Source organism: Cyclopterus lumpus, chromosome 14 (genome assembly GCF_009769545.1).
Source record: "Cyclopterus lumpus isolate fCycLum1 chromosome 14, fCycLum1.pri, whole genome shotgun sequence".
Taxonomy (NCBI): Eukaryota; Metazoa; Chordata; class Actinopteri; order Perciformes; family Cyclopteridae; genus Cyclopterus; species Cyclopterus lumpus.
Window position 1 is genome coordinate 10,801 of NC_046979.1, and position 26,278 is coordinate 37,078.

The window sequence follows — 26,278 nt, forward strand, 5'->3', positions numbered from 1 at the left end:
TGGTCAAGGTCCAGTCTAGCTGTCTGATTGGTCAGAGGGCGTTCAGTCCCGTAACTTCTGGCTTCCTTCAGCTCTTTTAAAGGCACGTCATCAGTTGAGACCACGCCTCCACCACCAAAGTCCCACGGCCCTCTTTCAAAGATAAGCCCTCTTCTTTTCGTGGGGCGGGGCTTGTTCCAGACCTTCATACCAGACAGTTTTCAGTTATGGATGTTTGTTATTTATTTATTATTTATTAATTAAGACCAGCAGTTTCCCTAGCTCAGCAACAGCTTGCTAACAAAGGTAATGATGCTAAATAAAGCCAATTACGCTAATGAAGCTAACAATGTTAACAAAGCTAATGATGCTAATGAAGATAATAAGGATAATGATGCAATTGAAGCTTAAGATGCTCATGAAGCTAGCAAAGCTAACACTGATAATAATAATAATAATGTACACTTTTTTGATCCTTGTGGATAAATTCTCCTCTGCATTGACCCATCCTTAGTTATTAAGGAGCAGTGAAGCACCCGGGGAGCAACTGGGGTTTCAGTGTCTTGCTCAAGGACACTTCAACATGAACTATGGGGAGAGCGGGGATCGAACCGGGTACTGTATGGTTGCGGGACGATCACTCTCCCCATGAGCTACAGCCGACCCCCAAATAATAATAACGCTAACGATGCTAATTAAGCTAACACTGCTAACGAAGCTGATTGTTAGCCGGTAGCTCACCATCTCTCCTCTACGTCTTCGATGGTGTAGGGCAGCGGCATGTTAAGCGTCTCCGGCAGGAAACAGGCGAAGCAGCCAGCCAACACTGCCGCCCCCCCATACACCACATTGGGCAAAGAGGGGAATACCTGGGAAATGTAGTCCATGAGTACTGGTAAACATTAGCAACAACAACATTGAAGCAGAGAGACAGGCAGACATGAGATCTAGTTTAAGACTTGAAGAGAGAAGGATTGATTGAGATATTTATTCTTTAGATTGATGACATAGATATTATGAATGAAAAGTCTAATTATCAATCTATGATTATTGTTCAGAAGGTTTGGATCAGCAATGTCACCTCGTCCAGGATGAGGACCGGCAGGAGCGGCCATGCTGCCAACTCTCGCCATGGTGGACACAAAGCCCATTCCTGTCTGCCTATAAACACACACACACACACACCACACACACACACACATAAAGAAATTCTTCATGGAACCTCTCAGTGTAAATTTAATTTTTTCTAGCTTGAGAAAGAGCATGACATCCTCCAACCAACGGGCACTCGATGGGGGTGTGGTGGATTTCCACATAAGGAGAATTCTACGGCGGGCAAGCAGTGAAGTGAATGCAATAACATCAGATTGGACTTTGGTGACTGTGTCTGTAGGAACACCAAATATAGCAATTAAAGGATTTGGATCTATAGTTATGTTAAGAGCCTCAGATAACATTTTGAACACTCCAGACCAATATGTTTCAAGGGAGGGGCAGGGACCAAATGTGTGAGTGAGATTTGCAGGTGAAAAAGAGCACCTGCTACAGCTAGCATCAGCCCCCTGATACATTTTCGCCAGTTTTGCCTTACTATAATGTGCTCTGTGTAGCACTTTAAACTGAATGAGTGTGAGGCGGGCGCAGGATGATGATGAATTAACTCTTTCCAGTGCGAAGGTCCCAAAAATCTCCCAACTCCATTCCTAACTGCTCCTCCCAACTAGCCTGAATTTTTGCCAAGTTGTGGTTTTCCAAGGAAAGCAATTTCTGATATAAAACTGAAATAATTCCTTTTTCTAGTTATAAAAGAGTTATGTCTTCCCAGAGATCATGTTTAGGCAGGGAGGGAAAGGGGGGGAATTTAGCCTTGAGAAATGTTGTATTTGGAGATATTGAAAAAACAGTTGTCTTGGGAAGTCATGCAATCTCTGTAGCTTCTCATAACTATCCAGTGTTTTTAGAACTATAAAGGTCCTCAAACAGTAAATACCCCTCCTCCACCACTCCATAAATGATAGGTCCATAATAGAGGGACGAAAAATATGTTTTTTGTGAATAGGGCCGAGGGTTGAGGCAGAACATGAATTGGTAATGAGAGCGAAATTGGTTCAAAATGTTCAGAGTAGAGAGTACTATAGAATGAGAGGTGGAGTTGGAAGGTCTTATAGGTAAGGATGAATAAATTAAGGGCCTAAGGCTAGAATGTTTGCATGATTGTTCCTCTAGAACACACCAGCTTGTATGAGGAGAGTGTAGCCAACAGAGTATTTTTTAATATTAGCAGCCCAGTAGAGTGGATAAAGCTGGGCAAAGCATGTCCGCCAACACAACGCTGCCTTTGTAAAAGGTTCTTCTTAACTCTGGGTGTTTGGTTGCCCCATATAAATGAGTTCACAGCTTGATTAATTCTTATTTAAATGATTTAGTAAGAAAAAGGAGGTACACATTGAAATATGTATAAAAACTTTGAAAGCACATTCATCTTCACTGCATTTATTCGACCCATCAAAGTAAGTGGTAGAGCAGACCATCTTTTTAAAGCATCCTTCATTTGGTTAACTAATGTTGTTAAATTAGGATGCATGAAGAGAAGTGAAAGATCTGGTAATATGAATTCCTAAATATTTGAACCCATCTTCAGATAGGCGAAAAGGGAAGGAGGGTACTAGCCTGAAGGAGTCGGAGAGTTAAGTCTAAAACATTCACTTTTCTGCAGATTGAGCTTAATATCCAGAGAACGTTCCAAAACTTCTCGGGGATAGACACAATAGAGGAAGCAATAGTAGTTGGCGTGACTAACATAAATCAACAAGTCATCAGCATACAGTGAGACCCTGTGCTCAACTCCCCTCTAAAAAATGCCCTGAAATGCTAGCTGTAGTTCTTAGGGCTATGGCAAGTGGTTCGATTGCGATCGCAAATAAAAGTGGGGAAAATGGGCAGCCCTGTCTTGTGCCTCTTGTCAAAGGAAAAAAGGATGACCCCAAGCCATTGGTTTGTACGCACGCTTGGGGATCTTTATATAAAAGCTTAATCCATTTAATGAAGGTGGCGCCAAAATCAAATCTTTCCAAAGCTGCAAATAAATACTGCCATTCAACCCCATCGAATGCTTTCTCAGCATTCAGAGAAACTACTGCTTCGGGCACAACAACTGTATCTTTTGTGTATGCTATATCAATCAGGTGGCGGATGTTTGCAAATGAGTGTCGACCTTTAATAAACCCTGTCTGATCTTCAGATATAATTTTAGGGAGTGGATCTTCCAGGCGGAGGGCTAAAACTTTAGCTAGAATCTTGGCATCCACGTTCAAGAGAGATATTGGACGGTAGGATCCACAGTGGGTGGGGTCCTTGTCTTTCTTGAGAAGAAGTGAAATGGACGCTTGAGAGAAAGTGGGGGGTAAATAGCCTCTATCTAAAGATTCATTGAAAACTTCCAGGAGGAGAGGCGCAAGCTGGTCCTTAAACTTCTTAAAGAACTCTACAGAGTATCCGTCCACGCCTGGAGTTTTATTATTCTGCATGGACATGATGGCTCCAATGATCTCCCCTATCTCCAACTCCAGTGATGAAACAACTGTTTGTTCAAGAGAGGGGGCCCCTATATTATTCAAAAAGGCTGTCATGGGTGTTATATCTGTGGGGAAGTCTGAGGAATAAAGTGAGATGAAATGTGAATTAAATATGTAATTTATGTGTTTTGGGTCTGAAACTAAATTACCTTGCTCAACTTTAACCTGGGGGATAAGACTCGATGCGGCCTGCCACTTTAATTGGTGAGCGACTACATTTATCCCCATATTCATAGGAGGTCCCACAGGTTTTTAGTATAAGTTGCTCTGCGTGCGTAGTTAGAATGTTCAGTTTGGCTTGCAATTCTATCCGTTTCTTATGTAACTCAGCATTGGGGGATTCTGAATATAGCTGATCAAGTTTATGAATAGAGTCAGTTAAGCTTATGACTTCCTTAGAGTGTTGGTAAAAGCCATATGTGAAATAAAAAGCCGAGAGGAAAGCTTTGAGCGAATCCCACAATAATGAATATGAAGTGTTCTCCTTTTTATTTGTGCTGATATATTCATCTATGTTGATTGCCAGACGGCGACAAAAGTCTTCATCTGACAGTACAAGGGGAGTTTCCATAATGGACGTTGCTTTATATTCAGAGCAAAAGAAATGTCTAGAACAACTGGGGCATGATCAGAGATAATGATGGTTGAGTAGTCAACAGATTTAATTGAAGAAATAAATGAGCTCTCGATGAAAAAATAGTCTATGCGAGAAAAAGAACGGTAGACTGGAGAGAAGAAAGAAAAGCGCTTCAAAGTAGGGTTGAGAAACTGCCATGGATCGATACAGCCACTCTGTCCGATAAATGTTGTGAATGCCTTAGCCATGCCTGAGGGTGATGGTTTTTCCCTGGGGGTTATCTTAGTGGACTCAAACCAGACATGATCGATTCTAGAGAATGGGGCAGTAGAGTGAGAGACGTCTTGTCCTTTTATCTCTCAGCTCCAGTAGATTAAACATAGCTATTCGTCTACTGGGCTTCTGTGAATGTATAAAGGACGGAGATGTTCGACTGAACGACAGCAGTAATTTCTGACAGTTTTGGAGGCTTGGAGGTCCAGAGATTCCTGTTCCATTCGGCTGAATGTTTCATGACTTGTTTGTACTTTAGCTCATGGTTGATTACTTGTAAACTCGTTATAATCTTCCTATATGTTATCCTGTAATAAAGTGTTAAAAGACAACTGTGCTTAAAGTACTTTTGATTTCTCAAAAGGTAACGGAACATTCATTTCCACCACACTCATCATATCAGTAAAGATATGACTTGCTGAAGGGCAGCATGTCTCACCTGATGACGGTGGGGTAGAGCTCTCCGGTGTACAGGTAAACGGTGGTGAAGGAGGCCGAGGTGAAACCTTTACCGAGACACGCCAACGCAGTCCTCATGGTCTGCATTTCTGTGTGTTCATAATGTTAACTTGTAATGAGTCATGATAGTATTTATTTAATTTGATCAACAGATTGTGTAATACATATGTGTGTGTGTTGGAGACGCGGGGGAGGGGAACGTGTTTGTATAATAGTGTTTTCTGTCCACACTCGAACAGATGATCTTTTCAAAATAAACTTCTGTCTTCACAGGAAGTCAGGATGAGGCGACAAAAGCTCTTAGGTTTAAAAAAAGACAACATCACTTGACACGTGACAATTAATTGCACAAACAAAATGTTATGGCCTATAGTGTCTATAATTGTGAATTTGCTACCTGTGTTTTATCTTTTTTTATGGTGTGTTTTAGTGTGTATAATTGTGTGTATAACGTGTATTAACAAATTTCCCATTGGGGATTAATAAAGTATATATCTTTAACTAATGTGTATTAATGTCTATTAGGTTTCTTACCTGTGGGGACGAAGATATTGGCAAAGATGATGAGAGCAGACAGAAAGAGACAGGTGGCCTGAGAGACCCTCCTCCCCAGGTAAGTGAGCATGCCCAGAGCCATCAGTTTTGCAGGAAAATCAACAGCTCCAAAAATGATCTGTATCTGGTAGATACTCACCTGGACCAACCAGCAGCCAATAGAAGGACATGAAGGGTGAAACCAAAGTGAACATAAATCAACATGAGATAGAAAGAAAGGTAAACAGGTAGAATAGTAGACAAAATAGACCACTTTGTTCGGAAAACATCATGGTTGGGCTTAAAATAATGATGTACTCTAACTAAATGTACGGACAAGACATCACTAATGTTACTTCTCAATACGTCAACATCACTTCGGGACCATCCACAGCTTGTTTTCTGAGCATCTCATATGGGTTTACGTTGTAGCTGAAAGCCCAGCGCGTCTCATACAGACGAAAAGAGCTCCTTGAGAACTTTCCTATACCATTAAACCCACATGATCTAAACCTCTGGTATGTTTCCGATCTCCACCTTTAAACCCACATGATCTAAACCTATGGTACCTTTTCCTATCTCAACCTTTAAACCCACATGATTACATTTCATTTAGCTGACCTTTTATCCAAAGCGACTTACAATCATGTTACATTCATACATCGTAGACACAGCTACAGGGAACAATTCAGGGTCAAGTGTCTTGCTTAAGGACACATCAACCCTCTTCTGTCAGACTATTACCTCATAACCTTTGAGTTTATACTCCCGGAGTGTACACCGTTAGTCAAACGTTTCTACAACAGATGTCTAACTGACAGTGCTGTAGCTAAATTTAAAGAAGTGATTCCTTCTGCATTTGATTCAATACCACGTCTCAATGTGACGGAGGACTCCTGTGCTAACTTTAGTCCATCCCAGATTGATCATATTGTCAATAGTGCTACAGGCTCACTGAGAATGACACTAGACTCGAAAACCCCACTGAAGAAAAAGACAGTGAGGCAAAGGAGGTTTGCTCCCTGGTATAACCCTCAGACCCGCGACCTAAAGCAAACTTCACGAAAGCTCGAAAGCATATGGCGTTCCACCAATCTGGAAGAATCACGCTTAGTTTGGCGAGATAGTCTTAAAACATATAAAAAGGCTCTCCGTAATGCCAGAGCAGCCTATTACTCATCAGTAATAGAGAAAAATAAGAACAACCCCAGGGTTCTCTTTAGCACTGTAGCCAGGCTGACAGAGAGTCACAGCTCTGTGGAGCCGTATATTCCTATAGACCTCAGTAGTAATGACTTCATGAACTTCTTTAATGAAAAGATTTGAACTATTAGAGGCAAGATTGATGATCTCTTGCCCTCAACTACTGCCGATCTGTCATCAAGAGGAGTGGCCTTGGAAACGGCTGTATGCCCTGGTGTATATTTGGATAGCTTTTCTCCCATTAACCTAGACCAATTGTCTTCAATGGTTTCTACTTCTAAACCGTCTACCTGTCTCTTAGACCCCATCCCAACGAGGCTGCTTAAAGACGTGTTGCCTTTAATTGGCACCTCTCTGTTGGATATTGTTAATGTGTCTTTGCTAACAGGCCATTGTAAAAGTTCAGAGAGTCTCGAGCTGCCTGGTGCTTGGAAGAAGAAGCTCCGAAGCCAGAGATATATAATAATCATTATTTAATCATAACAAACAAGAGTCATCTGTATACATACATGGTCCAGGCCCGGACGCGCTCACATGGCTTCACTTCCACAGTCTCCTGACGTAGCCAACAGGTTCTGTCTGGCGTCACCTTTGTCACCTTTGCTAACAGGCCATGTACCACATTCCTTCAAAGTAGCTGTAATTAAACCTCTCCTGAAGAAGCCCACTCTTGATCCAGAGGTGTTGGCTAACTACAGACCAATCTCTAACCTTCCCTTCCTCTCTAAGATTCTTGAGAAAGTAGTCGCAAATCAGTTGTGTGACTTCCTAGATCAGAATAGTTTATTTGAGGAGTTTCAGTCAGGATTTAGAAAACACCACAGCACAGAGACAGCACTGGAGAAAAATGACCTAATTGCATCAGATAAAGGACTCCTCTCCGTACTGGTATTATTAGACCTTAGTGCTGCATTCGACACCATTGATCATGACATCCTATTACAGAGATTGGATCAGTCGATTGGCATTTCAGGTACCGCACTAAGTTGGTTTAAATCCTATTTATCTGTATTGAAGCCTCAATGACCACCAACGTTAATCACGGAGTTCCACAAGGTTCTGTGCTTGGACCAATTTTATTTACATTATATATGCTTCCTTTGGGCAACATTATCAGCAAACATTCCATAAACTTTCATTGCTATGCAGATTATACTCAATTATATCTATCGATCAAACCAGAGGAGACCAACAAGCTCGCTAAACTTCAAGAATGTCTTAAAGACATAAAAACATGGATGACCTGCAACTTCCTGATGTTAAACTCAGACAAAACTGAAGTTATTTTACTGGGCCCTGAACATCTCAGAGATCAATTATCTGGTGATGTGGTTTCTGTAGATGGCATTGCCCTGGCATCCAACACCACTGTAAAGAATGTCGGCGTTATCTTTGACCGGGACTTGTCATTTAACTCCCACGTTAAGCAAATCTCAGGGATTGCATTTTTTCATCTACGTAACATTTAAAAAATCAGGCACATCTTGTCCCAAAAAGATGCAGAAAAGCTGGTCCACGCGTTTGTTACTTCCAGACTAGATTACTGCAACTCCTTATTATCAGGCTGCTCTAATAAGTCTCTTAAGTCCCTCCAGTTGATCCAGAATGCTGCAGCTTGTGTACTCACAAAAACTAAGAAAAGAGATCACATGACTCCTGTATTAGCTGCTCTGCACTGGCTCCCTGTAAAATCAAGAATCACATTTAAAATTCTTCTCCTCACCTACAAAGCCTTGATTGGTGATGCACCTTCATATTTGAAGGAGCTTGTAGTACCATATTGCCCCACTAGAGAGCTGCGCTCACTAAATGTGGGGCTACTTGTGGTTCCTAGAGTCCTAAAAAGTAGGATGGGAGCCAGAGCCTTCAGTTATCAAGCTCCTCTTTTATGGAACCAGCTTCCACTTTCAGTCCTGGAGGCAGACACAGTCACCTCATTTAAGAATAGACTTAAGACTTTCCTGTTTGATAGTGCTTATAGTTAGGGCTGAATCAGGTTTGCCCTGGTCCAGCCCCTTGATATGCTGCTATAGGCTTATAGGCTACACTGAGCACCTATCTCCTCTTCTCTCTCTCCTTATGGATGAATTTACATCTCTCCATTGCACCTTATTAACTCTGCTTCCTCCCCGGAGTCGTTGTGACTTCACGTCTCATAGGGTCCATTGGACCTGGCGGTGTCTGATGCCTGGTGAGCCGGCCTCCCGCGTTGGCCCTGCTGATGCGCCCCGCCCCCCCTCCTCTCTACCTCCTTCTGTTTCATGGATTGGAGTTCCATTCATACATTGTCATATTCATGTAATGTGTTTATGTAACTTTGTAATACTGTTCATTCTGTACACATGACATCTATTCCTCTGTCCATCCGGGGAGAGGGATCCTCCTCTGTTGCTCTTCTGAAGGTTTCTTCCCTTTTTTCCCCGTGAAAGGTTATTTTTGGGGAGTTTTTCCTGATTCGATGTGAGGTCAAAGGTCAGGGATGTCGTATGTGTACAGATTGCAAAGCCCTCTGAGGCAAATTTATAATTTGTGATATTGGGCTTTACAAAATAAACTGAATTGAATTGAATTGAACTAGGCGGGGATTGAACTGTTAATCCCTGATTGACAGACGGACCTGCGAACCACTGACCCATAGTCACCCTGTCTTTCTTATCTCTAACCTTTAAACCCACATGATCTAAACCTATGGTGCCTTTCCTATCTCTACCTTTAAACCCACATGATCTGAACCTCGGTATCTTTCCTAGCTCTACCTTTAAACCCACATGATCTAAACCTATGGTGCCTTTCCTATCTCTACCTTTAAACCCACATGATCTGAACCTCAGGTATCTTTCCTATCTCTACTGTTGGCCCCCCTGATCTGAACCTCAGGTATCTTTCCTATCTACCTTTTAAACCGACATGATCTGAACCTCTGGTATTTTTCCTATCCCTACCTTTAAACCCACATGATCTGAATTGTATTTACCTTGTATATACTTCCTTTGGGCAATATTATCAGGAAACACTCCATAAACTTTCATTGTTATGCAAATCATACTCAATTATATCTATCTATCAAGCCAGAAGAAACCAACCAGCTCGCGCAAATTTAAGCATGTCTTAAAGACATAAAAACTTGGATGACCTGCAACTTCCTGATGAACACCTCAGAGATCAATTATCTGGTGATGTGGTTTCTGTAGATGGTATTTCCCTGGCATCCAACACCACCATAAAGAATCTTGGTTTTATCTTTGATCTGGACTTTGCTTAACTCCCACGTGAAGCAAATCTCAAGGACTGCAAAGTCAAGGAATCACATTTAAAATTATTCTCCTCACCTACAAAGCCTTGATTTAGTGAGTGCATCTCTCTAGTTGGGCAATATGGTAATACAAGCTCCCTAATAGTGCTTATAGTTAGGGCTGTCTCAGGTTTGCCCTGGTCCAGCCCCTAGATATGCTGCTATAGGCCTATAGGCTGCCGAGGGACATTTTAGGATACACTGAGCCCCTCTCTCTTCTTCTCTCTCTCCTGATGGACGAATTTACGTCTCTTCATTGCACATTACTATCTCTACTTCTTCCCCTGAGTCTTTTTGCTTTCTCGCCACATAGGGTCCATTGGACCTGGCTGTGTCTGAAGCCAGTCCTGGCTCCTGGGTCCTGCGCCCCCCTGCCCCATTGCCCCTGCTTCCTGCATCCAGGCCCCTGGCCTGGCCTCATTGGTCCAGCCTCTTTTGCGATGCCCTCATGCCTGGTGGCCCTGCTGTTGCCCTCCCCCCTCTCTTCCTCCTTCTGTTTCATGGATTGTGGAGGTCTGGATCGTAGTCCATGCCTACTACTCATTATTCATAATTTATGTCATATTCATTGAATGTGTTGTAACTCTGTAATGCTGTTCATTCTGTATACATGACATCTATTGCTTCTGTCCATCCGGGGAGAGGGATCCTCCTCTGTTGCTCTCCTGAAGGTTTCTTCCTTTTTGTCCCTCGTGAAAGTTTTTTCCCTGATCCGATGTGAGGTCCTGGGACAGGGATGTCGTATGCGTAGAGATTGTAAAGCCCTCTGAGGCAAATTTGTAATTTGTGATTTTGGGCTATATAAAATAAACTGAATTGAACCTCTCATATCTTTTCTATCCCTATATTTAAACACACATGATCGGAACATCTGGTCTCAAATGGATCAGGTGCACAAGAAGATGCCAACAAAGCTCACATTTAGCATTAATGCTATTTATGTGACTCACCCCTGAACTTCTGGAGGTCCATTGCCAAACCGTAGTACGCAAAACTGGTGGAGAACCTGCAGAGAAAGAAATACTGCTGATAGATGGTTGGATAGGTAGACAGGTAGATAGGGGAATATATAGACAGGTGGATAGTTAGACCAAGTGGACTCCAGGCCTCCTGCCTTGGCCCTGCTGATGCACCATGGCCCCTGCTGATACGCCCTGCGCCCCCCTCCTCTCTACCTCTTTCTGTTTCATGGATTGTGGAGGTCCATTCATAGATTCTGTCATATTCATTGAATGTGTTTATGTAACTCTGTAATGCTGTTCATTCTGTACACATGACATCTATTCTTCTGTCCATCTGGGGAGAGGGATCCTCCTCTGTTGCTCTCCTGAAGGTTTCTTCCCTTTTTTCCCTGTGAACGTTTTTTTTCTATTTATTGGGAGTTTTTCCTGATCCGATGTGAGGTCCTGGGACAGGGATGTCGTATGTGTACAGATTGTAAATCCCTCTGAGGCAAATTTGTAATTTGTGATATTGGGCTATACAAAATAAACTGAATTGAAAAAATTACCAGAACAAATTAATTTATGTTCCAAAAGATCCCTATTCATCCAATCACAGGCTTTCCTGTAGTCTGGCTCTCATCACAGAATAGATGATCAATACATGAAATTATTTGATAATCCACCAACACTCCATGAAACGCTGACTAATTATTAAGTCTATTATTGAGGGAACCTGAATAATGTTTACAAACTCTACTGATCAGGTATGTGATAGTTGTGTCATTTAATGGAACTCTAGGTTGGACCTCTTTGTGGTATTTAAAATATATCATTTTGAAAGCATGTTTCACATTTAAAAATATTCAAAGTATTAGGGAACTCATTAGGGATGTCCTCTCATTAAGTTAAACTTTTTGTACTACCTTCTGCCCTTCCTCTTGTGGGATCTGACTATTCAACAGTTAGTTAGTTTGGGCCAGATGATGCATTCCTCACCCCCTTTTCAAGGCCACATATTCATTTACAGATTTCATTATATAATTGACTATTAAATAGAATGTAAAATGTTAAATGGACTCTACTTGTTTATCTCTTTTCTAGTCTTCCGCCCACTCAAAGTGCTTTAACACTACATGACATCATTCACCCATTCATACACTGATAAGAGGAGCTTGGATGATTGGAGGAGCTACTATGCAAGGTGCCACCTGCCCATCAGGACTAACTAACATTCACACACCGTAGAACAGCTACGGGAGTAATTTGGGGTTAAGTGTCTTGTCGAAGAACATATCGTCATGGACTAGCTGAGCCGGAATTGCCGATCCTCTGATTGAAGGACAACCTTGCTCACCACTGAGCCACAGTCGTCCCAACAGGTAGAAGAGGATTGTGACATGCATTACTATAATCCGTTTCCCACTCAAATATTTGATCAGTCTCAAAAGAAGACTCGCCATTTTCCATTATGTTCTTCATTGGAATCAACTTGCTCTTCTTCAGACCCAATTTATGTATTTCCCTCCAAAATTACCAATACTAATTAGTGATTCTCTCCTAAAACATCTCTTGAAAAACCTAAACCTTCTATCAAAATTAAACTGATAGTATTTAAATCGAGGTCAAGGTATAGCAGGGGGTTTTCTGACCAGACAGCCACCAGACAGATGGAGATCCGTCTCATCCCTCTCGTCCTCAGTAGATCGTATGCTGTGAACGTCGAATGACTCGACTGAATCTCCTTATTCATGTGAGAGTGCAGAACCTGCAGGTGACATAGAACTGACCTCAGCTTCTGATTGGATATCACACATCTTTATAGACGGGACAGACAGACAGCTCACCTCCAGGGTTAATTTGTCCACAACCTCTGGTTTTCCATTGATTCGAGCGACTCGATGAAGACTCTTTAAGGCCTCCTCAGACCGACGGTTCAAAACCAACCAACGAGCTGACTCTACGTACCACCTGACCAATCAGAGAGCGGAAAGATCAGACCTCCCCGACCAATAAGAGAGCAGAAAGATGAAGTACATTTGAAAGTGGACTGACCAGCTGTAGCTGAAGAACAGGAACATGGGGGCACAGACAATCAGCTGTAACTTCCTCCAGTCTCTCAGCCAATAGGCAAGCCCTGCCAGGATCATCTGACCAAAAGTGAAAAAGAAGGAGGTGAGCGTGCCCACTAAGGTCCTCTCTTTTGTTGGGATCCACTCCACCTCTGGAGACAGACAGGTAGAGTGACATGCTGAATAACCTCTGAGGACACATCATCAGAACCTGCAGTTCATGATTGACAGATATACAGACAGACAGGTAGACAGAGAGGTAGACAAACATACAGACAGATATGTACACAGAGAGGTAGACAGAGATGCAGACAGACAGGTAGACAAACATACACACAGACAGGTAGACAAACATACACACAGACAGGTAGACAGAGAGGTAGACAAACAGACAGACAGGTAGACAAACATGCAGACAGGTAGACAGCGAGGTAGACAGACAGACAGACAGACAGAAAGGTAGACATACATACAGACAGAGGTAGAGAGACAGGTAGAAAGACAAACAGGTAGAAAGACATACAGGTAGACAGACAGATACACAGACAGACAGGTAGAAAAACAAAAAGGTAGATAGACATACACACAGGTAGACAGGCAGGTATAAAGACATACAGGTATACAGACAGGTAGACAGATATACATACAGACAGGTATGAAGACAAACAGGTAGATAGACATACACACAGGTAGACAGACAGGTATGAAGACATACAGGTAGACAGATATACAGACAGACAGATATACAGACAAACAGGTAGATAGAGATACACACACAGGTAGACAGACAGGTAGACAGCTATACAGACAGACATGTCAATATACAGACAGACATGTTGATCAACCTTTGAGGACACATCATCAGTTTCCCAAAATACTCAATAAAAAACCAAGACGTTAAAGAACCTGCTGTTCATGATCAACAGACCAAAAGACAGGCAGACAGACAGGTATAAATATCTACAGACTGACGGACAGACAGGAAGACAAGCACACAGACAGGTATACATACATCCAGACAGACGGACAGGCAGGTAGACAAGCACACAGACAGACATACATACAAATAGGTAGACAGACATACAGGTTGATAGGTAAACAGAGAGACAGACAGATATGCAGACAGACAAACGGGTAGACAGGTACTCAGTGAGACTGCATTCAGGATGATGCCAGACACCGCCATTCCACTCAAAAACCTAAACACACAATAGGCGGAGTATGTAGGGGAAAGGGCGGAGCTGCAACCGAGAATACCCAGTTGCAGGTACGACCAAATAAGGACAGACCGCCTCCCAAACCTGAGAGAGAGAGAGATTAGGATTAGAATTAGGCAGATATCCCCTTATAAACATTAACAAACAAATCACCTTCAAATACAAGACATCCTCCATTTTAAAGCCCTCCAAAGCTAAGAGCTGAACCCAGAAAAGAGTATCCTGAGTCAGTCGGTGCTGAAACTAAATTCTCCTACACAGCAAAACCCGGACCAGTCTCACACCAACACTGCTTTCCAAATACCAGTTAGAGGAAACACAGTTATAAAGCAAAGAAACATATTTGGAACATTGGAAAAAAGAAACTGAAAGTCAAAGTAGATCAGAATGTTATCTGCTCTAAAAAGAGATTATGAGTGGGCAGAATATCTCTTTTCTGTCAGGGGTCAGAAGCAGACACCGATCCTGACCAGGTACAGGCTCAGTGACCACCTGGCTATAGGAAAGACAGACAGACAGACAGACACACAGACAGATATCCGACAGAGACAGACAGACAGACTGACAGACAGACAGATATCCGACAGAGACAGACAGATAGACAGACAGATCCTGACCAGGTACCGGCTCAGTGACCAATTGGCAATTGAAAAAGGCCGACAGAAGAAATCTTTGCAACCAAAAGCAAACAGAATATGTGGTCACTGTTGGACAGGTGAGGTTAAGACAGACAGGTAAAGAGACAGAATATGTGGTCACTTTTCGACAGGTGAGGTTAGGCAACATCATCAGGAAACACTCCATAAACTTTCATTGCTATGCAGATGATACTCAATTATATCTATCGATCAAACCAGAGGAGACCAACCAGCTCGCTAAAATTCAAGAATGTCTTAAAGACATAAAAACATGGATGACCTGCAACTTCCTGATATAAAACTGAAGTTATTTTACTGGGTCCTGAACACCTCAGAGATCAATTATCTGGTGATGTGGTTTCTGTAGATGGCATTTCCCTGGCATCCAACACCACTGTAAAAAATCTCTAGTTATCTTTGACCGGGACTTGTCCTTTAACTCCCACGTTAAGCAAATCTCAAGGACTGCATTTTTTTTAAATCTATGTAACATTTCAAAAATCAGGCACATCTTGTCCCAAAAAGATGCAGAAAAGCTGGTTCACGCGTTTGTTACTTCTAGACTAGATTACTGCAACTCCTTATTATCAGGCTGCTCTAATAAGTCTCTTAAGTCCCTCCAGTTGATCCAGAATGCTGCAGCTCGTGTACTCACAAAAACTAAGAAAAGAGATCACATGACTCCTGTATTAGCTGCTCTGCACTGGCTCCCTGTAAAATCAAGAATCACATTTAAAATTCTTCTCCTCACCTACAAAGCCTTGATTGGTGATGCACCATCATATCTTAAGGAGCTTGTAGTACCATATTGCCCCACTAGAGAGCTGCGCTCACTAAATGTGGGGCTACTTGTGGTTCCTAGAGTCCTACAAAGTAGGATGGGAGCCAGAGCCTTCAGTTATCAAGCTCCTCTTTTATGGAACCAGCTTCCACTTTCAGTCCGGGAGGCAGACACAGTCACCTCATTCAAGAGTAGACTTAAGACTGTCATCTAGTGCTTATAGTTAGGGCTGACTCAGGTTTGCCCTGGTCCTAGATATGCTGCTATAGGCTTATAGCACCTATCTCCTCTTCTCTCTTTACTTATGGATGAATTTACATCTCTCCATTGCACCTTTCCCGGAGTCTTTGTGACTTCACATCTCATAGGGTCCATTGGACCTGGCTGTGTCTGATGCATCCTTACTGGTGAGCCGGCCTCCTGCCATGGCCCTGCTGATGCGCTCCACCATCTGGTTTAAGGTCTCTGGTTTTAGAGAACTGGTTTCAGGTCTCTGGTTTCAGAGAACTGGTTTCAGAGAACTAGTTCCAGGTCTCTGGTTTTCAGGTCTCTGGTTTCAGGTCTTTGGTTTCAGAGAACTTGAAGAATCTTCTACACTAAGAATCCTCCTAGGAGAAGGAAATACAGCCCACCTTTTGCACCATATGTCCTATCATGCCACAAAGTAATCTTTTGTTGTGTCCCAAGAAACACAACCGTGCTTTCTTTCAATGTAGTTATTTCTCTGTCATATTATTATTATTATTATTATCCATATGAATTGTATATTGTTTGTGTTGCTTTGTCTTGGTGCTTTGACAATATTGTTGTTGCAACATCCTTGACAATGAAGGCAATTGAAGATAGAGAGAGAGACAGAGAGAGAGAGTGAAAGAAAGATAGAGACAGACAGACAGCGAGACAGAAAGACAGACAGACAGAGAGAGAGAGAGAAAGAGACAGAGAGACAGACATATAGAGAGAGACAGACAGATAGAGAGAGACAGAGAGAGAGACAAAAAGGGAGATTCTGATTGTTTTTCATTGCTCAGGTATGAAGAACAGTCAATATGCAACTAAAACATGGACCAGGTCATAAAAGCATTGCTTAAGCCACTGCTGGTTCACAACATCATGAATGTTTCTATGTATGTTTGCAGTTTTAACAGGTGAGTTGTACCTGTCTGAAAGGCCTCCAAAAACAATGGCTCCTGCTAAAACTCCACCCATATAGATGGTCTGAATCATCTGTTTTAGAGGACGCAGCGAACACACCAGCTCCCACTGAAAGAAATAGACCAATTCAGAGTGATAGGAGCACTACAACCTACTAGAGTATCAAGACAACCTCCTGAAGTATCTCTATTCAATTCAATTTTCAGTTTATTTTGTATAGCCCAATATCACAAATTACAAATTTGCCTCAGAGGGCTTTACAATCTGTACACATACGACATCCCTGTCCCAGGACCTCACATTGGATCAGAAAAAACTCATACTACCTACTAGAGCAGGGGTGGGCAAACTACGGGCCATTGGGCTTTTTAATCGTGCCTGCCAGATAATTAATAATTAATATAAATTATAATTATTATAAATTATAATTATTGTTTCTTTCCTGCAGCAGAACACGTCAGGCAGCGCACGGCAGGTTTAAGACCACTGTAACGCTTTCTGCTGCAGGAGAGCGCACACAAACAGCCTAATGAGCAATAAATGAGCATTAAGAAACATCGATGTTGGTCTGTTGCCGTCATCGTGCTTCGGGAAACTCAAGTTGGGAACGGAGAAGCGTTACAGCGGTCTTCATGTGCCGTGCTTTCTGCTGGCGTATCAGGCTGCGATTCCAGCCTGTTGCTCTCTGCGCCGCTCACTTCCACCTCTCCCCTCACAGGCAAGCTTGCCACGTTTCTTTGTTACGATTACCGTAATGTACCGCATACCGCCGGAAAGCGGCGCTTCTTAGTGTTCAGAATCCTTTGGAATGACGTCGTAAAGCGTTAACCTTCGAAGAGTTCCGGTAATTTGAATTTGGCATATCACTTTCTGTCGCCGGAGACAGGGTTCGTACTCCAAGAGTTTTAGAGTTGTAAAATTAACTGACAGCTGCATGCAGAGTATTTTTCCTGGCATAACGAACGCAGATCAAACCCACGGGACTGCACCGCCCCGGACCAACAACACTGTTCCAACTGAAACGTTTTCTTTACTTTTTATTGGCTTTTACTTGTAATTTATATTGGTTCACACAAACACTCTCCATCCATCTGATACTGGCCCGGCCTGTCTGTCAAATTTTAAAAGTCATTGTGGCCCCTGAGCCAAAAAGTTTGCCCACCCCTGTACTAGAGTATCAAGACAACCTCCTAAAGTATAACTACAAACTACTAGAGTAACAAGACAACCTCCTGAAGTATCACTACTACCTCCTAAGGTATAATTACAAACTACTAGAGTATCAAGACAACCTCCTAAAACATAACTACAAACTACTAGAGTATCAAGACAACCTCCTGAAGTATCACTAATACCACTTAAAGTATAACTACAACCTAGTAGAGTATCAAGACAACCTCCTGAAGTATCACTACTACCTCCTAAGGTATAATTACAACCTACTAGAGTATCAAGACAACCTCCTAAAGTAACACTACTACCTCTTAAAGTATCACTACTACTTCCTTAAGACACACTACTACCTCCTAAAGTATCACTACTACTTCCTAAAGACAAACTACTACCTCTTAAAGAATCACTACTACTTCCTGAAGATATTTTATTACCTCCTAAAGACACACTACTACCTCCTAAATAATCACTACTACTTCCTTAAGACACACTACTACTTCCTAAAGACACACTACTACTTCCTAAATGCACACTACTACCTCCTAAAGACAAACTACTACTTCCTAAAGACACGCTACTACCTCCCAATGACACACTACTACCTCCTAAAGACACACTACTACCTCCTAAAGACACACTACTACTTCCTACAGACAAGCTACTTCATCCTAAATACACACTACTACCTCCTAAAGCCACACTACTACATCCTAATGACAAACTACTGCCTCATAAAGACACACTACTACCTCCTAAAGTATCACTACTACTTCCTGAAGATACTTTAATACCTCCTAAAGACACACTACTACCTCCTAATGACACACTACTACTTCCTGAAGACACACTACTACCTCCTTAAGACACACTACTACCTCCTAATGACACACTACTACTTCCTAAAGACACACTACTACCTCCTAAAGACACACTGCTACCTCCTAAAGTATCACTACTACTTCCTGAAAATACTTTAATACCTCCTAAAGACACACTACTACCTCCTAAAGACACACTACTACTTCCTGAAGACACACTACTACCTCCTTAAGACACACTACTACCTCCTAATGACACACTACTACCTCCTAAAGACACACTGCTACCTCCTAAAGTATCACTACTACTTCCTGAAGATACTTTAATACCTCCTAAAGACACACTACTACCTCCTAAAGACACACTACTACTTCCTAAAGACACACTACTACCTCCTAAAGACACACTGCTACCTCCTACAGACAAGCTACTTCATCCTAAATACACACTACTACCTCCTAAAGCCACACTACTACATCCTAATGACAAACTACTGCCTCATAAAGACACACTACTACTTCCTAAAGACACTACTACCTTCTAAAGACAAACTACTACCTCCTAAAGACACACTACTACTTCCTAAAGACACACGACTACCTCCTAAAGACAAATACTACCTCCTAAAGCCACACTACTACATCCTAATGACAAACTACTACCTCATCAAGACACTACTACCTCCTAAAATATCACTACCTCCTAAAGACACACTATTACTTCTTTAAGACACACAACTACCTCCTAAAGACAAACTACTACCTCCTAAAACCACTACTACCTTCTAAAGAATCACTACTACCTCACTTTCTCAGAACTACTTCCTCATGAGCAGCTTTCTCCTCGTTACCTCGGAGACGGTGGTGGCGTGGAACTCTGAGTTGTCGAATGTCCATCCGTCTAAACATCCTTCTGTCTGTAGCTGGCTAACATTAGCCGTGTTGTTCGGGACTAACAGCTGCCACTGAGGCTCAACATACCTGAACAACAGCAGTGGAACAGGAATTGATATCAGAGGGACTTTATTCATCAATACAATGCAACACAGAAAGGAAATAAACAAAGAAGGAAAGCTTTGACCTCTTGCAGCGGTCCAGTCTCATTCCTGATGGGTCCATAGGGATAAAAGCTTTGATAAACTGTTTCTCCTCCACCTGCAACAACCAATCACATTAATCGAACATAGTACTCAGCGGATTGATGAGCTAATTGGACAGGTGAAAACAGGTTACCTGGTATTGAGACAGGTTGAAGAGCGTGTGATTGGCTGACAGGCTGCAGTGGTGTTCGGGAATTCCTGAGACAAAGTTGTTCAACAGGTTCTGACTTGCCATCAACAAACCAGGTAAACTGATCAGAGTCACATGGAGCCACTGGTACCTGCCGAACCCGCCCACCTTTCCATTGCAATGGTGGGGGTGGGGGGAGGATTATAGATTACATGACGTAGTAATCAGATTATATGACTCAGTAATGAGATTATATTACAGTAATCAGATGATATGACGCAGTAATAGGATCACATAACAGTAATTCAAATATATGATGTAGTAATCAGATTATATGACGCAGTAAAGAGATTACATGACGCAGTAAAGAGATTATACAATGCAGTGATCAGGTTATATAACAGTAATCAGATTACATGATACAGTAATCAGATTATATAATGCAGTTATCAGATTATATGATGCAGTCATCAAATTATATGACGCAGTAATCAGATTACATGATGCAGTAATCAGATTAAATTACAGTAATCAGATTTTATGATGTAGTAATTAGATCACATGATTCAGTAAACAGAGTATATGTTGCAGTAATCAGATTATATGATGTAGTAATCAGATTATATGATGCAGTAATCAGATTATATGATGCAGTAAAGAGATTACATGATGCAGCGATCAGATTATATGATGTAGTAATCAGATTATATGATGCAGTAATCAGATCACATGATGCAGTAAACAGATTATATGTTGCAGTTATCAGATTATATGACGCAGTCATCAGATTATATGTCGCAGTAATCAGATTACATGATGCAGTAATCAGATTAAATTACAGTAATCAGATTTTATGATAGTAATCATATATGATATAGTAATTAGGTCACATGATGCAGTAAACAGAGTATATGTTGCAGTAATCAGATTATATGATGCAGTAATCAGATTATATGATGCATTAAGAAGATTACATGATGTAGTAATCAGATTATATGATGCAGTAATCAGATTATATGATGCATTAAGAAGATTACATGATGTAGTAATCAGATTATATGATGCAGTAATCAGATCACATGATGCAGTAAACAGATTATATGTTGCAGTAATCAGATTATATGATGTAGTAATCAGATTATATGATGCATTAAGAAGATTACATGATGTAGTAATCAGATTATATGATGCAGTAATCAGATTGTATGATGCAGTAAAGAGATTACATGATGCAGTAATCAGATGATATGATGTAGTAATCAGATTATATGATGGAGTAATCAGATTATATGATGCAGTAAGGAGATTACATGATGTAGTAATCAGATTATATGATGCAGTAATCAGATCACATGATGCAGTAAACAGATTATATGTTGCCGTAATCAGATTATGTGATGTAGTAATCAGATTATATGATGCAGTAATCAGATTGTATGATGCAGTAAAGAGATTACATGATGCAGTAATCAGATGATATGATGTAGTAATCAGATTATATGATGGAGTAATCAGATTATATGATGCAGTAAGGAGATTACATGATGTAGTAATCAGATTATATGATGCAGTAATCAGATCACATGATGCAGTAAACAGATTATATGTTGCCGTAATCAGATTATGTGATGTAGTAATCAGATTATATGATGCAGTAATCAGATTGTATGATGCAGTAAAGAGATTACATGATGCAGTAATCAGATGATATGATGTAGTAATCAGATTATATGATGGAGTAATCAGATTATATGATGAGTAATCAGATTACATGATACAGTAACAAATTTAAATTACAGTAATCAGATTAAATGGCGTAGGATCAAGAGTACATGAAGCAGTAATCAGATTACTTGACACATAACAGTGATCAAAGTACTTGACTGAGTACTCAAAGTACATGATGCAGTAGTGAGCAGTAGTTCAGTAAACTGTCTCACCTCTTCCAGTAGATCAGCGAAGCCCATCTTCTTCTTTCCAGGATCACAACTGTACTTTAAAGTCACAAGAAGTGCTGCTCCAATGGCACCTCAGGGTCCCCAACAACAACAATAACAATCGAAACTGGCTTTCAGGATTTGTTGTTCACTGACATCAGAGTAAATCTGAGAACGAAAATAATTCATAAAAATACACTTAATTTGCACAAATATTTTCTTTGAAACGTGGACTCACTTTGGGAACTCAAGAAACTCTCCAAAACGGTTCCAAACCTCCCCAAAACTACCCAAAACTCTTAAAAAACTGTTCCAAACATTTTCCAAGCTATTCACAACTCTCCAAAACGGTTCCAAACCTCGTCCAAACTATCCAAAACCTCCTATAAACTATTCAAAACCTCCAACCAATCTAATACTCTCCCAAAACTTTCCCAGACCTCCTCCAAACTATTAAAACCTCTCAACCGCCTGCGAAAACGGTCGCAGACCTCCTCAGAACTATTAAAATCTGTCAAAACTGTTCTAGACCACCTCAGAACTATTACAACCTCTCAAAACGGTTCCAGACCTCTTCAGAACTATTACAACCTCTCAAAACTGTTTCAGACCTCCTCAGAACCATTACAACTTCTCAAAACGGTTCAAGTCCTCCTCATAACTATTAAAAACTCTCAACACTGTTCCAGACCAGCTCAGCACTATTACAACCCCTCAAACAGGTTCCAGACCTCCTCAGAACTATTCAAACTTTCCTTAATCATTCCACACCTGCCACATTCTCTTCAAAACTCTGTCCTCAATAAAACCTTGCAGAATGTTCTTGGTCTCTTTACCAGAAGACATCATCAGGAAGGCTGCAGCAGTGGTTTTTACAGGGAACTCTAATAATGTGAAGCATTTGTCTGGAGTCTGGTGAGAGTTCTTAAAGGATTACAGTTGCAGCTCAATACAAACTCTCTGTAAATCAGACAAAATGTACTTACAGTTTGAGAGATGCCTGGAGGACTGGACAGGTGGACAGCATTCAGAGGAAAAGTAAAGTCAGGACCAACTCGTTGTCTTTTTCTGCTTTGTGGTCCAGAGACACCTTACATGACCGACCCCCCCCCCCCTCTTTCTGTTTTTCTTGGCTTCACAATCATTTGTTTTGTAGTTAATGGTTCAGCGTAATCTCTCTCTCTCTCTCTCGTTCTCTCTCTCTCTTTCCTTCTCCTTCTCTCTCTGGAAGAGCTTCAGTTGGATTTTGAAGATCAATGAATTGATAATCAATAACTCAAAATCTTGATAAATGTGAAAAGTTGTAATGTAATATGATCTTCATATTGTTCACATCTTAAAGATTAAAAGTAGGAATGATTAGCTAATTACTCTGAGACACAATGACATTAGGACCCAAATGATTCAGTCTCTGAAACCTCCTCCTGACCTTTCCTAAATGTCCTGGGCTTCATCCAGCTGACTTTTGTTTTCTCTGCCTTTTGTTTTCGTGTCTTGCTCCTCGCTGAGTCTCTCAAGTTGTTCTCTCCTGGAATTCATGAGACGGAGATTCGATCAACAAACATCTCAGCAGGTTTTTACTTCAGACGGCACGACAAGGAGAATATATATATATATATATATATATATATATATATATATATATATATATATATATATACACACACATATACATGTATATTGTTGCAACCCGGCTCAAAGCCTGCAACATCAATGGGAGACCAGATGAGTTAAAACTAATAAATACATTTATAAACTCAGTTATCAGTATATCAGCATGTGTGAAAATGTCCAAAACATAAATTGAATGTATGTAAATGTATGTATGTATGTATATATATATATTTATTTATATACTGTATCAACTCCTGTCACACTCCCTGTGTCCCCCCCAGCACCAAGGAATGAGCACACTTAGGGTAATGTTTGGCAAGATACTTTATTACGTGTCTCTGGTCTGCCGGTCCCGTGCCTCTATCTCTATTGCACCTGATATAGGGGAGAGACACAATACCCCTGATCGCCTACAGCTGAGGCCAATCAGGCCTCTTCCCGGCAACTGTTCCCTGAGCCACTCCCCCACTCTCCTCCGCAGCTGAGCCTAACCACAGCAGCATATGCAGCGTGCGGACGCAGCCATGAGACGTTGAAAAGTGTCTGGGCCCCAAACAACCCAAAGGGAAGCGTGGTGAATTGGTATAAACCAAACAGAGTGATATTGGGCTATACAAAACAAACTGAATTGAATTGAATTAATATTGGAGTGCAGAAGGCCGTCTTTTCCTTGGACTCTGGCAAGAGAGGAATCTGCCAGTAGCCCTTGGTTAAATCCAGGGTCATAAAGAAACATGCAGTGCCCAGTCAGTCTAGGAGATCGTCAACCCGAGGCATTGGGTAAGCATCAAAACTTGACACATCATTCACCCTGCTATAGTTCACGCAGAACCGTATAGACCGATCCTTCTTGACAACAAGAACAATGGGGCTACACCAGGCATTGTGGGACCCTTCTATTACCCCCATGTCCAGCATGGCCGCTAATTCATTCTGAACCACTTTTCTTTTGTGTTCCGGTAACCTGTAGGGTCACGCCCGAAGGTGTCTCAATTCAGTGCTCTATGAGGTTTGTGCGTCCTGGCAGGAGACAAAACACGTCAGCAAACTGCTCTTGCAACTGGGCAATGTCTGTTCTCTGGGTCCCAGAGAGATTGTCTTCACAAAGGAGCGAGGTCGGATTGGTGGATTTTGGGACCTCAGGCCCCGGCTCCTCTCTCTCAGATACCGCGGACACCAGAGAAACAGACTCCGCCTCCCTTCATGCTTTTAGGAGGTTGAGGTGGTAAATCTGTGTAGCTCCGCCCCTGTCAAAACGCACCACCTCATAGTCAACATCCCCCACTCGCTGTGTGACCACAAAGGGCCCTTGCCACTTGGCAAGGAGTTTAGAGCTGGAAGAAGGAAGCAATACAAGTACCTTTTCTCCCGGTGCGAATTGCTCTGTAATCCAAATCTACTAGGGACTAAACTATATTCTACTTTCTACCTTGAGGTAAAACAGACCTTTGTCCTTAATCAGTTTGGCACAGAATTTCACATTCCAGCAAACTGAGACTTCACTGGTGGAAAGGTATCCCCTGCCTGAGTGCCGACTCATACCAGTATCGATCGATAAGTGGGCAATTCCTTCAACGACCTGTGGGCGGGCTCATCACAGCTGTAACTAATTATCGCCAACTCAGGTGTATAATCAGGTTGGGGCTTGTAGCGTCAGGGAAGACTCCTCGTATTAAGAATCGGAGGATAAAGACCTAGGAGTCTTTAGTGGGAGTCTTCGGTGGTGGCTGAGGGCGGCTGAGTATAAACATTTCCCTGTTATAATGTGTTTTCTTTCCATACCTGTGTGCAGATCTACTTGTAGATACTATAGACACGTGCATCAAAATCCCCACTCTCTTATTTATCCCACCCGCTCCACACAGACCCAGCACCTCGTCACAGGGGGCCTCTGGAACTGCCAGTCAGCTAACCGCAAGGCGGACTTCATCTCTGGCTTCGCTGTCAAGCAATCGCTAGACTTCTTGGCTCTCACTGAGACTTGGATCACACCAGACAACACATCAACCCCTGCTGCTCTCTCCTCAGCCTTCTCCTTCAGCCACACACCCAGACCCTCTGGTCGTGGTGGTGGCACAGGTCTACTCATCTCACCCAAATGGAGTTTTTCTCTCTACCCGCTTCCATTATTCACCCCACTGTCTTTTGAATTTCATACAGTGACGGTTACTCATCCGGTTCAATTAACCATTGTTGTTCTCTACTGTCCACCTGGCTCCTTGGGAGACTTCTTGGAAGAACTAGACGTCCTCCTATCAAACTTCCCAGAAAATGGCCCCCCACTCATCCTTCTGGGTGACTTTAACATCCAGACTGAGAAGTCATGTGACCTGCTACTCTTACTGTCTTCCTTTGCTCTCTCGCTCAGCCCATCCCCTCCTACTCACAAAGCTGGCAACCACCTTGACTATATTTTCACCAGAAACTGCTCTACATCTAACCTCACTGTAACTCTACTTCATGTCTCTGACCACTTCTTCATCTCTTACTCTCTCCCACTCTTTGGAACTGACAACCCTCCCACAATGGACTCTGCACCTGTCCGTCTCAACATCCGCACCCTCTCACCCTCTCTCCCTCTCTCCCTGGCCTCGTCTGTTCTGTCAGCCCTCCCTTCAAATGACTCCTTCGCGATCAAACCAGAGGAGACCAACCAGCTCGCTAAAATTCAAGAATGTCTTAAAGACATAAAAACATGGATGACCTGCAACTTCTTGATGTTAAACTAAGACAAAACTGAAGTTATTTTACTGGGCCCTGAACACCTCAGAGATCAATTATCTGGTGATGTGGTTTCTGTAGATGGCATT

At 41.9% G+C, this 26,278-nt stretch overlaps 1 protein-coding gene across 1 annotated transcript; it reads right to left on the bottom strand.

The window, feature by feature from the left end:
• Window positions 1-716: 716 nt before the first annotated feature.
• Window positions 717-22,746, bottom strand: oatx (organic anion transporter X). The gene is made up of 14 exons (XM_034550948.1): window positions 21,858-22,746; window positions 19,921-20,085; window positions 19,769-19,842; window positions 19,539-19,668; window positions 16,701-16,804; window positions 14,052-14,206; window positions 12,889-13,057; window positions 12,681-12,804; window positions 12,486-12,601; window positions 10,839-10,898; window positions 5,398-5,552; window positions 4,844-4,952; window positions 1,079-1,140; window positions 717-871 (listed from the first exon to the last, which is right to left on the bottom strand). The coding sequence occupies exons 1-14, from the start codon at window positions 21,882-21,884 to the stop codon at window positions 717-719; spliced, it is 1,605 nt and encodes a 534-aa protein (XP_034406839.1). The 5' UTR covers window positions 21,885-22,746.
• Between the last annotated feature and the right edge of the window lie 3,532 nt (window positions 22,747-26,278).

Excerpts from the sequence above, each read along its gene's own strand:
- oatx (XM_034550948.1), bottom strand. The coding sequence starts at position 21,884 with ATGGGCTTCGCTGATCTACTGGAAGAG. Across the intron at positions 13,058-14,051 it reads CCTGAATGCAGTCTCACTGA|AGGTGGAGTGGATCCCAACA; the intron begins GTACCTGTCTAC and ends GTCTGTCTCCAG. Across the intron at positions 5,553-10,838 it reads CTCCAGAAGTTCAGGGGTGA|TATCTACCAGATACAGATCA; the intron begins GTCACATAAATA and ends GGTCCAGGTGAG.